Raw genomic sequence first — 12,327 nt, forward strand, 5'->3', positions numbered from 1 at the left:
CCAAAAGCTCAAACACATCAACCGAATGAATATCAACGGTCATATTCCTAACCTGGTACAGGCGTTTTATATGTATAAAATGGTGGATTGAGCCTGGTTTTATAGCTAGCTAAACCTCTTACTTGTATGACAATCGCATCAAATCCCTAGGGAGACGGATTTATAAAGGCAACAGTAGTATACCGCTGTTCAAAACTCATAAATCCATGGACAAAAAACAAAATCGAGGTAACAAACTAAAACTGAGGGAAACGCATTAAATATAAGAGGAGAACAACGACACAACATTAAAATGTAACACACACAGAAACGGACTTAGCATTAAACAAAATCCTATGAGAATAACAAATATAACATCAAAACCAAATACATGAATTTGGGATGGATAAGTACCGTGACACTTCTTATAGTAATGTGAATGCACAATCAAAATAAGAGAACACAAACGACAAAACGGAAACACCACGTTAAAATTTAACACACACAGAAATGAAATATTTTCGTTATAAAAGTTTTTCTTGATACCGAATCCTTGTATTTATATTGTATAATTACATTTCGTGCACTTTTTGAAATAAGATATTGTTTAAACTAAATCCCAGTATATTGACAACGATGCGTTAATAAGACAAACAGACATAATAGGTAAAAATATAAAAAATACAGAAGTCAACATTGTGTTTTAATCTTAATCACTAAAAAACAAACACATATGTTACAAAAAAACCATGGCAAATAGACCAAGCATATAATTTTAAGCCAAAATTAATTAAAGACATTAATACAGACATTTCTCATATTAAAATTGTTCAATAAAAATAACAGTACAACGGACAGTATCCATTTGATTGATGTGATTGAATATATCCTCCTCTTTTCTTTCTTTACACTTTTTAAAACTTAACTTTCTCTTATGGATCTTTTTTGTGTTTTAGAAATATGAATTAATCAAAAGATACAAATTGAAACTGGCTTTGAAGAATACACCTATAACCGATAAACTATTCTATGTGTTCTGGACAGAGAAAATGTTGAGGATATTCTTCCATATCTAGACATGTTACATGTGCTGTGTACGTACAACAAGATAAATCGTCATACTTGAAGTCACAATATACCCAGGGGCCTTTATCATTATCATTGTCATCTTCATACGCTTCACAAATATTACAACAACATTCATCTGCCTCTGTTTCCATTTCATTTTCCGTTTGATCTCGATTTCTATTATTTATATATTTCTTTACAACTTTTTGTATTTTTGCAGGAGGTACTTTGTTGTCCTCTGTATCAGAAACATCTTCATATTCAATTCTTCGTTTACCCATTTGTTTATTGTTCGAACGTGTGGTCTCATCAGAAGGTGTAACATCCTATTTTAAAAGAAATGCATCAAATTGCACAAATAATTTAGGTGAATGTAATATGATATCCTGTGCATGAAACATCGTATTACATGAAATGCAATAGTGTGTTTTTCAGATCATCTATAGAAAAAATGTCTATACATCTGATTCTTCAGTTTTGACAATTCACAGATAAATAGACATAAAATAATGATTTCTTCAAAATCAAGCAAAGGCAGTGTGTGCCCAGCTGACCAAAACGTATTATAAAGTTTTTTTGAGGGAAATGTACCTTTCAAATTAAAGCAATAATTATCTTGCATCTAACATTAATTCTACGTCATCTTATTAGATATAAATTTTACGATTACTAGTATTTCATTGTATCAATTTCAAAAAGGTTGTTTTTATGTAAGCCAATCTGGAAGTCACCCCAAAACACGAACAATAAACCATGTTGAAGGGAAACATACAGTTTGCAGCTTAATTTCTACAAGATCACGCCCTGACTTGTATTTGTCCATCATTGCTGCGCTACTATTTCTACTGACGATGACAAAATTATACACAACACAAAACCGATGAAGACTGTTTTTATATTTGTAAGCAATTTGTGTATCAAATCTTGTTTAAATAATATCACATTAAAAGTAAATACATGTACTTCATATAAATGTTTTAGGTATCAACTATTTTTACTTTTTTGTATCTTCGCTAGCCAAGGGTTACGATCCACAGAAAGTGTTTGTGCAACAAGTCTTTACATCCCTAAACATACGACAATATTCAGTGACAGCTTGAATGTTTTTAATCAACCAATAGCAGTTCCTGTGTATATTTCATGCAAAAACCGGATGAATGTTGACGTATATTTTCATATCCGGCTTTACCAAGTGTGTAGAATCTAGACGCTACCTTGTTTTTACCTCCAAATTGAAAAGTTCACGTGCTACCATTGGTCAAGAATAATATATTCGGAATTGGCGTGATTTTATCTTCCGATTGATGGCGCAACATTGTTATCACAAATGTTGGCTCAATCTGCCAAGGGTGAAGAGAGCGGGAGTAGATCGTAACCCTTGGCTAGCGAATTTGAATTTTTGTTGATCAATCAAGTATGATTGAAGAAAGTCTTACAATGACAGAATAAAGGATAAAAATATAAAACTTTTAGCTTACCATGTCCTCTTGTTTAAGACTGTAGTTCTACAAGGATACATATAATCTTTCAATTACACTAAACAAGTAGAAACTGTACCATACATACATGTACATATATTATTCATACCTAAGCAAAGTTTATGATTTAAACCATGAACATCAAATAAAAAAACGAATATTGCATTCAGAAACCAACTAAAACTTAAACCTGTAAAGAGAGTCTCAAGCGTAACAAGAATGTTTACGAGTGCCAATCTTAGTTCAAATGCCAATGCTGGTGGACGTTTCGTCCCCACGGGTATCACCAGCCCAGTAGTCAACACTTCGGTGTTGACGGTGTTGACATGAATATAAAAAATATGATCATTTTTTAAATTTCCTGTTTACAAAACCATTTTTTTTTTGAAAAACTAAGGATTTTCTTATCCCAGACATAGATTACATTAGCCGTATTTGGCACAACTTTTTGGAAGTTTGGATCCTATGCTCTTCTTCTTTGTACTTGTTTGGCTTCATAAATATTTTGATATGCGCGTCGCTAATGAGTCTTATATATACGGAACACGCGTCAGGCGTACTAAATTATAATACTGATACCTATTTTATCACCCTTCCAAGTTTTACGGACACCATTACTGGTTGGTTGACATTCAGATGAGCCCGTATTTGTTTTAATTATCGCTAATACAAAACCGTCATCTTTTCTTGAATTGTGACTTTAACAATGAGACTGTTCATAGCTTTTGCAAATTTCAAGCGCAACATGACAAGTGCCACTGATGCAGTAAGATCTGCTTACTCTTCGAGTACACATTTGATCAACTTAATAGTTGTTGAAGGTCGTGTTTTGGTTGAAAAGGGTTTTTTTTCTTCTTTTGATCGTCTGTTGACTTCTACCACGGCGTTTTAGTTTACCTTAGACGCATACTATTTGATTGTTCCTTGGATTTGTATTATTCATAAGTGTGGATCTTTTTAAAATAAATAATTATATACACAAAAACAAATTTAAAAGTTCACAGTAAGCTGTAATATTGTGAATTTTGATAATGAATGAAACCAATTGTGCCCCTTTTTTGTCGACTTATTTCTTTATTATTATAAGGATGGCTGCACACAGAAACTTCATTTTTTTACATACATAAGGTCGTTAGTTTTCTCTTTTGAATTGTTTTACATTGTCTTATCGGGGCCTTTTATAGCTGACTATGCGGTATGGGCTTTGCTAATAGTTGAAGGCCGTACGGTGACCTATAGTTGTTAATGTCTGGGTCATTTTGGTCTTTTGTGGATAGTTGTCTCATTGGCAATCAGACCACATCTTCTGTTTTATAATCTTAGGAAATAAGATAAAAAAAAGTTATCGGATAGTACCTTACGTCGTAACTACAATCCCCTTCCCTTTCATGAATGTGACCTACCGAATTAGCGGATTTGTTATAACATGAGCACACACGAGGGGTGCCGGATCTGCCTCCCCTTCCGGCGCACCTGCGATCATCCCTAATTTTTTGATAGTGTTCGTGTTGCGTATTCCTTAGTTTTCTATGTTGTGCCATGTGTTCTATAATAATTGTTTGTTTGTTTGTTTGTTTGTTTGTTTGTTTGTTTGTCTTTTTAATTTTTAGCCATTGCGTTGTCAGTTTATTTTCGAATTGTAAGTTTGGCTGTCCCTTTGATATCTTTCGTCCTTCTTTAATGATTTGATAGGTGTTTATAATGCCCTTCATCTGTAGATTTTGATCTATTTCTAGTATTCACAATTATTTTCAACATGTAATAATTACCTGAAAAGTCTCTGATTTGTATATGTGTGGCTTCCTTTCGTATCTCATTTCCAAGTATATATCGCACCTAGTTTTCGTTTTCACTTCAGCTGCCTGTTAAAGGACACTATAGTTCTCAGTATTATTGTTTATTGTAAATTATTTTACAAATAACTATTGATTGTATATTCTACAGTGTTTTATCCTGCAAGAGGGATATTTCAAAGTATCCACTGGACTTTAAAACTTCCTAAATGCATTTGATCTTTTTAAATTCCGATGTATAAATAAAACACAATTTGTATTATACAGCTATCATTTCTCACCAAGATGCTCTGACAGGAAAATCCATTTATTCAAAGTGTACCTAACGCTATACTTTTAAACATTTTTTGTTAATAATGACTGAGGGTTTCAAAATGTTCATGAATCTATTTTGTTTGTCATATGTCTTACAAAATTATATATTGTCAAACTTTAAACATAAACTTTATCACTATAAGCCTATATCATATTTGTTTTATTTTATTTTTTCAAACATATCCATTTTTTAGGTGAAAATAAAAAAAATATTCTTTACAGTTTCACCAATATTCCCCTGTTAAGCGGATGACAGGAAAAGAATTAAATAAGGCAACATTTGTCATGGTTTTATCTTGAAGGCTCACATTCAACAAATAATACTTGGTGGGTGCAAATGGTTAATAACTTTTATTCATACGGCTATCAAGAACCTGGCAAACCTACAGGAAAATACGGTACTTAAATTCTATCAAATAATAATACTAAAAGTATCTAATTTAAACAGTCGATTTCCCTGTTTCAATTATTTTCGCTTGTCTACTTGGGGTCCTTTATAACTTACTGCTCGGTGTGAACCATAGGGCCGTGTTGAAGACCGTTATTTGACATAAAATGGTTTACTTTTACAAATTGTGACATGAATGTAGAGTTGTCTCATTGACACTCATACCAAATCTTCTTATATCTACACCCAACGTTGAAATGTAAATTTGTCACCATATCTCATCGTCATCAAGGTGTAACGGAATAAATTGATAAAGTGAGTCTTTTTTGCTAGAATATCAAATCATGTTTGAATGTCTTGATTATCATCTCACCTTTTTAAAAAGAGTAACTTTTCTAGAATCAAAACATCGAAGTCGTTCAGTATCATTCATTATATACTCGAGCTCTGTAGTTCGTCGTTTACGGGTAATTGCAACGTTTCTCTTAATTACGTCTGCTTTGGATGAACTTAAGAACAAGTTATTGTTCACAACTCGCTGATCTGAATAATTGTGTTGATGTAAATGAGTTACTCTGTTCGTATGCTGAAGTACATTTTCGTCATCCTCCCAAATTTGCAGTTTTGGATTGGCGTTATCTTCATCATCCTACAGAATATTAAGTTATCTTTACTGCCATAATTAGTTAGAACCGTTAATTTAAAAAGAAATAGACATCTAAAGAAAGAGTTTCATTCAAAAATGAAAACCAACGTTGTATAAATGTTTTGCCTCCGACGCGGTTTTCTGTATTTACATTAATTAGGTACTCTCAAAGGATATATATGAAAGCCAAGAATTCATAAGAACACAAACAATCGAAGAGCTATATGATCAGCAATAACCTAAAACAATACTAGTAGCCAAATCCATCAAAGGCCAACTTTGCATATTAAAAATATCCTCTGTCATTAACCCTGTGATAAATTTATTATATGAGGCATACGTTACCTGTGAAAGGGAACGAAGTCCGATTTTTTTTTTTTTAATTCTAACATATTTTAACGTTCGAAACGAAACGGAAATGCCGTAAATGATGAGTCTTGTGTAGATGAAACTCGCGTCTGGCGTATTAAATTATAATCCTGGTACCTTTGATAACTATTCCGATGTTGGTCCTGTTGTTAGGGATATCGAAAGTCTCATTACAAACTAGACATGAAGACAAGATTTCTTCGCAAATGCGGGAAAATAAAAACAAAAGTTTGAAAAAATTTTAACGATTTTGTTTCATTAGTACATTGGAAATTATATTTTTTTTTCATGGTTTTATTGATTTTTCTACTGTTATAGGAAAATTTATCAGGATTTTACCATGCTTTATATGTAAATGTTTCAAGAAAAACAGTACACTATCAAATGATCAATCTGTAAGATGATATAATGTTACATTGAATATAACAAGACTGCAATTATTGACCATTATGAAGTTGAATATGTACAACATTTCTTTTTTGAAAATTGTATTTAACATCAGTAACATTTGAATCTTCATAATCATATATTTAAATATGGTATATATCATTTTGGAAATAAGGTGTACATGAAATGGGCCTTATTTTTGTATTGCAGTATTTCATATAATGTAAACTGTTATATTTCTATTGTCTTACTTTATTTCTTCTTTCGTATATATTCACGTGCATTGAATCGTCATCCTCAATAGACGTTACCTAAAAACACAAACGTTAACTAAAGATAAATTGTAAAATAGATTAAAATGTTAAACCACTTTGTCTGGGTAATACATTATATTCGAACTCACACCCTCACTGTGGACTGACTAGTGATTACATTAGAAACTACATAGACACTCGGCCACCGAGGCCCTTAAGAAAAATGAAAGGCTTAGTACAACGTATTCACGGGTACACAATTTTAAAATTTGTTTGGTTGTTTATTGATTTATAAGAAAAACAACATATTCCAAACGAATTCCGTTGGATGTGAACAGTTTTACTTGGAGTTTTTGTTTATAATAATGCATGCTGTTACAGATGATTCATTACATTCATGTTTCAGACAAGTTTTATAACACTTTTGATCTTTTGCGACGTAAACAATATGTCCAATTTGTCGACTCTCTGTTGACACTGCAACAAAAATATGAATATAACTCAGTAAAAATATATAATTGTAACAATGAAACAATATAACGGTATTGTTAGTGTTTCAAGTAGTACTTGCATTGATTGGGTATATATTGTTTATGAATCGCAGTTTCAATGAAATTTGTATATATTTAGGTGATATGATCAAGGAGTTAAACTCTTCATACTGTCCTCAATACTAGACTTACATAGAGATCGATACAAACAATGAGGGTATTTTGAATTGTTTTCCATTTGTCATGTTGGGAACTTTTATATAAGACTAAACGGTATGGGTTTTTACTTGTTAAAGGTCGTACGTTTCCGTATAAAGGCTATCCAAATACATTTGTCATGTTTGGAACTTTTAAAGCAGACTATACGGTATAGGTTTTGCACTTGTTGAAGGTCGTACATTTCCGTATAAAGGCTACCCAAATACATTTGTCATGTTGGGAACTTTTATTGCAGACTATACGGTATGGGTTTTCACCTGTTGAATGCCGTACGTTTCGGTATAAAGGCTTTACCAATACATGTATTGGTAATGTTTCAAAAATCCTCCTGCGTTTGTATAAACTTGTACTAACAGGAAATCTGTTGTTACGTGTTTTTCGTTTATTTGTATGGTTATTATTGGTTTTCGTTTATAGTTTTTATTTATAGATAAGACCGTTGGTTTTCCTGTTTGATTTGTTTTACACTAGTCATGTTTGGGTCCTTTGTAGCTTGCTTTTCGGGGTAAGTAGCGCGGGTCGGAGTAGGAGGTAGTAATTTGACCTATGATTAATTATTGTTTTACACTTTGTGACATAGATGAAGAGTTGACTCATGTATTGGCACTCATACCATATCGACTTATTTATATTGAATTAAAATTCATGACAAAAGGATTTATTGCACCTTTCCAAATGTGAACATCCGGGTTTTTTTTTTTATCAAAATTCGTACAGTGCTTTCATAAATAGCATATATACTAAAGTACATACGATATCTCAGAGCTTTCTTTTACATGTTTTATTTAGAAGAGTCGAACCATGAAGTTAAAGTATACATTTGAACGTTCAACGGACGCCACATTGATTTGCATGACCTTTGCTTGCGAAAAATATATGTCAAAGTTAGGTTCCAACAGATTTGTTCAAATTATAGTAGCCCCAATTTCATCAGCCTTTCATGATTGTGACTTCTTTAAATACATGACTTATATTCTTTAGCCAGATCTAATTTATAATTTTTTTTATCACTATGATTTGACCAATATTTTGTATCTATAGATTATATTTAACACTGCAATCAAACAGACGAGGACACAAAAACTAAGTTCATCTTACCTTTACTTTACTGGAATTGTCATCGTTTTGACTCCGCAGCCACCCTATAACAACCAGTGCTATCAGTATGATAATAAATACGATGATTTCTATCATAATAAATGTCTTGTTTACTCAGTTTTAAAGTTTTGTGTCGGAGACTATAGAAGTAAAATATTTAAGTAAATTATCTCATCTAATCTGAAATATACTATAAAAGATAAAACTATGACATTGATATTTAATCCATGAACTAATGTTATGTTATATCAGAAACCTAAATGATTTTAAATCGTAAATAGGGAAGTATTTCTAAAGTTAGTTTAAGTCACAATTTCTACAATACTTCCTTCGGGTTATCTTTTTCAAAGTACATGAAATTATACGTTATTTATCCTGTTAACACTCTCACTAGCTACGAGTCAATATGCACGTAAAACTATTTAATACGCATGTACTGAATACTGTGCTAACTGTATATATTAGGTAGTTAAGCATTTGTCATTTCAACGAAACTGTACAAGTATTATTGTAACCGGAGTGCAAAGTTTGTGCACGGAAACTTCAGTTTCTATCACATATTTTACATTAGAGCCAAAAGTTTTTGAGAGAAAAAAAAATTACACAGTGTTTCCTCCTGTTGTTGTTGTCTCTTTGACACATTCCCCATTTTCATTCTCAATTATTTTTTTCAAGCCAATATTCAAAATATTTGAAAACAAAATGAAATGATACTCTATCAGAAAAGATATAGATAGGCAGTATCACACATTCAACAATGTAGAGAACACTTATCTAAGAATTTTAAAAAAATCAGTTGATAAAGACGAAATGGTTCTTACTTTAATATAAAAAAAGAATTATAGATTTGCAAAAAGATCTGAGCCTGTTATTTCAAAGATTTTTTCAAAATGAATAATAGTGCTTGCTTTTTCTTCAACATATTGAAGAGCTTGGTTTTAATCCCTCTGAAGAAATTATAATAGATACACTTCCGCCTTCCTTTTACATTTCTCAATAACAATATTATATCTTTAGTCTCTCAAACCAAATTACAAAGATATATAGATAAATATACATATTTCAATACAATAACATAAATAAATATTGTACGAAAGTAAATAGAGGAATTCACAATTGTTCAACCAGATTCCGACAGGGGTTTGTTTTAATGAAACATCAAAATCTTGAGGTACAATCTTTGGTTGTTTATAAACACACAATACAGACTCATTTCTCATTAACATTATTCCTTCAAAAATGATAAATTTTGCTATTCAACATACTGTTTTTTGTCAACACTGTTCTTTGTTGTCAACTTTTATGCACCATGAGTATTTTCTGTTGCATTTCATAAGCACATGCCGTAGTTTACGAACAGATAGACGATTCAACTGTCAACAAAAGGTTTTTTAGTTATTTCCCTTTGAACGAAATCACAATTGTTATGGCCGACATATTATTAAATTCTGTATTTATGTTTGAACAAGTTTGAAGCACCTAAAGCATTAAATATGGTTCCTAATTTATTCGAATTAAGGATACACCGACTTTGTTCCTCTACGAATCTTAAAATGTAGATTATAAAAATTGAAACCAAGAGATCCTTTATTTATTATTTAACGATGGAACGAACATAACGTAAATAGCTGCTTGTGAATATTTTCATCTGAGGTTGTTTGGTTGTTCGAGATTTGAGATGTGGTATGATACTACGAGAGTTTTCTTACTGTTGTTTCTTTTAAATGAATACTCTTTCAATCAGATTTGTTATCACATAAGCAACACAACGGGTGCCACATGTGGAGCAGGATCTACTTACCCTTCCGGGGCACCTGAGATCACCTCTAGTTTTTGGTTGGGTTCGTGTTGTTTATTCTTTAGTTGTCTATGTTGTGTCATGTGTAATATTGTTTGTCTTTTTGTCTTTTTGTCTTTTTCATTTTTAGCCATTGCGTTGTCAGTATGTTTAAGAATTATGAGTTTGACTGTCCCTTTGATATCTTTCGTCCTTCTTTTAATTGAAGTCTGGAGCTGGCATGTCAGTTAACTGCTAGTAGTCTGTAGTTATTTATGTATTATTGTCATTTTGTTTATTTTCTTTTGTTACATATTCTGACAACAGAATCAGACTTCTCTTGAACTGAATTTTAATATGCGTATTGTTCTGTGTTAACTTTTCTACATTGACTAGAGGTATAGAGGAAGGGTTGAAATCTCAGATAAAATGTTTAACCCCGCCACATTTTTGCGCGTTTCTCAAGTCAGGAGCCTTTGGCTTTTGTTAGTCTTGTATTTTTTTAAATTTTGGTTTCTTGTGTACAATTTGGAGTTTAGCATGGCGTTAATTATCACCAAACTAGTATATATATTTGTTTAGGGGCCAGCTGTAGGACGCCTCCGGGTGCGGAAATTTCTCGCTGCATTGAAGATCTGTTGGTGACCTTCTGCTGTTGTCTGTTCTATTGACGGGTTGTTGTCTCTTTGACACATTTCAGTGCTGTGTCGTTGTTCACCTCTTATATTTAATGCGTTTCCCTCGGTTTTAGTTTGTTACCCCGATTATGTTTTTTGTCCATGGATTTATGAATTTTGAACAGCGGTATACTACTGTTGCCTTTATTTCCCATTTCAATTCTCCATTTTACTTAATTTTTTTTTAGACAGAATCATACATATATGAATTCAACTTCATCGAACTATCCTCTTTTAGATACGTATTCACTGGACAATTGATAAGTAAGAGTTTTATGAAAGATGATTCGTCAATTACAGGGCTTAAGTTAAAAAAAATGATCACTTTTTCAATCAAAAAGAAAAAAATAAACATGAAAAAGGAGGTTGTTAGACTATTTTTTTATTTTATTTTTTGCCATGATAGAATAATGATGTTGTCTTTATATTGAAATGCAGAAATTATTTGATTCATTATTTCAAACATAAGTATGTCACAGATTTCCAGTGAAGGAACTGCACCAATTGCCATACCTATTATTTGTTTGTAAATTTTCCCATCAAATTCAAATACATTGTTTTCTAAGATGATTCTCAACAAATGTGTTAATACATTGACTGGCGGAACATTGACTTTGAAGTTTGAGTTGTCAAAACTGCCATAGGCTCGTTCAACCGCTTCCTGAGGTAGATTAGTAAACATCTGTGTTATATCATACGAAACTAACAGGCTGTTTGCCATGGTTTTAATTTCTCAATGATATTAAGGAACGATATAGTATCTTTTATATATGTAGACTGATTTTGAACTATTGGTATAAGAAAATAGTCAACGTAATGACTTATAAGTTCAGTTACGGAACCACACTGTGATATAATTGGTCTGCCAGGTGGAATTATATTTAATTCATTTAATCCATCATGTTCTATTTGTTTAAACGTCTCTTTTCTAAGACGGTGGATTTTTGGAAGAATATAATTCTCCCTTAAATGATAATTTGTCGATTATGCCTTGGTCGTAAAATGATTTAACATACTCAATGACTTGGATTTTCAGTTCTGCATTGTTGAATGAATCTAATTGGCAGTAATGTTGAGGATTTAGTTGTCTTGTTACTTCTATTATGTAGTCTAGACTGTCTGCCTTTTTTATTACTATTGTTTCATCATTTTTCAAATTGCGTCGGTTAGCATTCCTGTAGAAAATGAATAAGAAAAAGTGTTGTGTCAACAGTAAGTCCCATAGGATAGCGCCAATGCAGTAACTAATACTGCACGTGCAGTAGTGAAATGATTTACGACACATTTTTCTTAAATTGATTGTTCATCGATTTATCAATTATCAATAAAAAAAAAAAGAGTTCTGAAAGCCCAGAATCAAAGTTGAAAACGGATTAATTTACGTCTAA

The 12,327-nt window shown here is 31.9% G+C and overlaps 1 protein-coding gene across 2 annotated transcripts; it reads right to left on the reverse strand.

Annotated features, from left to right (window-relative positions):
• Positions 1-727: 727 nt before the first annotated feature.
• On the reverse strand, positions 728-8,598 carry LOC134713816 (uncharacterized). 2 transcript variants are annotated; one of them, XM_063575094.1, is made up of 6 exons: positions 8,486-8,598; positions 6,675-6,734; positions 5,395-5,670; positions 4,295-4,387; positions 2,526-2,552; positions 728-1,373 (listed from the first exon to the last, which is right to left on the reverse strand). In XM_063575094.1, exons 1-6 carry the CDS (start codon positions 8,579-8,581, stop codon positions 1,002-1,004), a joined length of 924 nt encoding a protein of 307 aa, XP_063431164.1. In that variant the 5' UTR covers positions 8,582-8,598; the 3' UTR covers positions 728-1,001. The 2 variants fall into 2 exon arrangements, with proteins under 2 accessions (XP_063431164.1, XP_063431165.1); XM_063575095.1 differs by lacking the exon at positions 6,675-6,734.
• Between the last annotated feature and the right edge of the window lie 3,729 nt (positions 8,599-12,327).

This window comes from Mytilus trossulus, chromosome 4, assembly GCF_036588685.1.
Source record: "Mytilus trossulus isolate FHL-02 chromosome 4, PNRI_Mtr1.1.1.hap1, whole genome shotgun sequence".
Taxonomy (NCBI): Eukaryota; Metazoa; Mollusca; class Bivalvia; order Mytilida; family Mytilidae; genus Mytilus; species Mytilus trossulus.

Excerpts from the sequence above, each read along its gene's own strand:
- LOC134713816 (XM_063575094.1), bottom strand. The coding sequence starts at position 8,581 with ATGATAGAAATCATCGTATTTATTATCATACTGATAGCACTGGTTGTT. Across the intron at positions 2,553-4,294 it reads ACAAATCAGAGACTTTTCAG|AACTACAGTCTTAAACAAGA; the intron begins GTAATTATTACA and ends GTATCCTTGTAG. Across the intron at positions 1,374-2,525 it reads GTCTTAAACAAGAGGACATG|GATGTTACACCTTCTGATGA; the intron begins GTAAGCTAAAAG and ends CTTTTAAAATAG.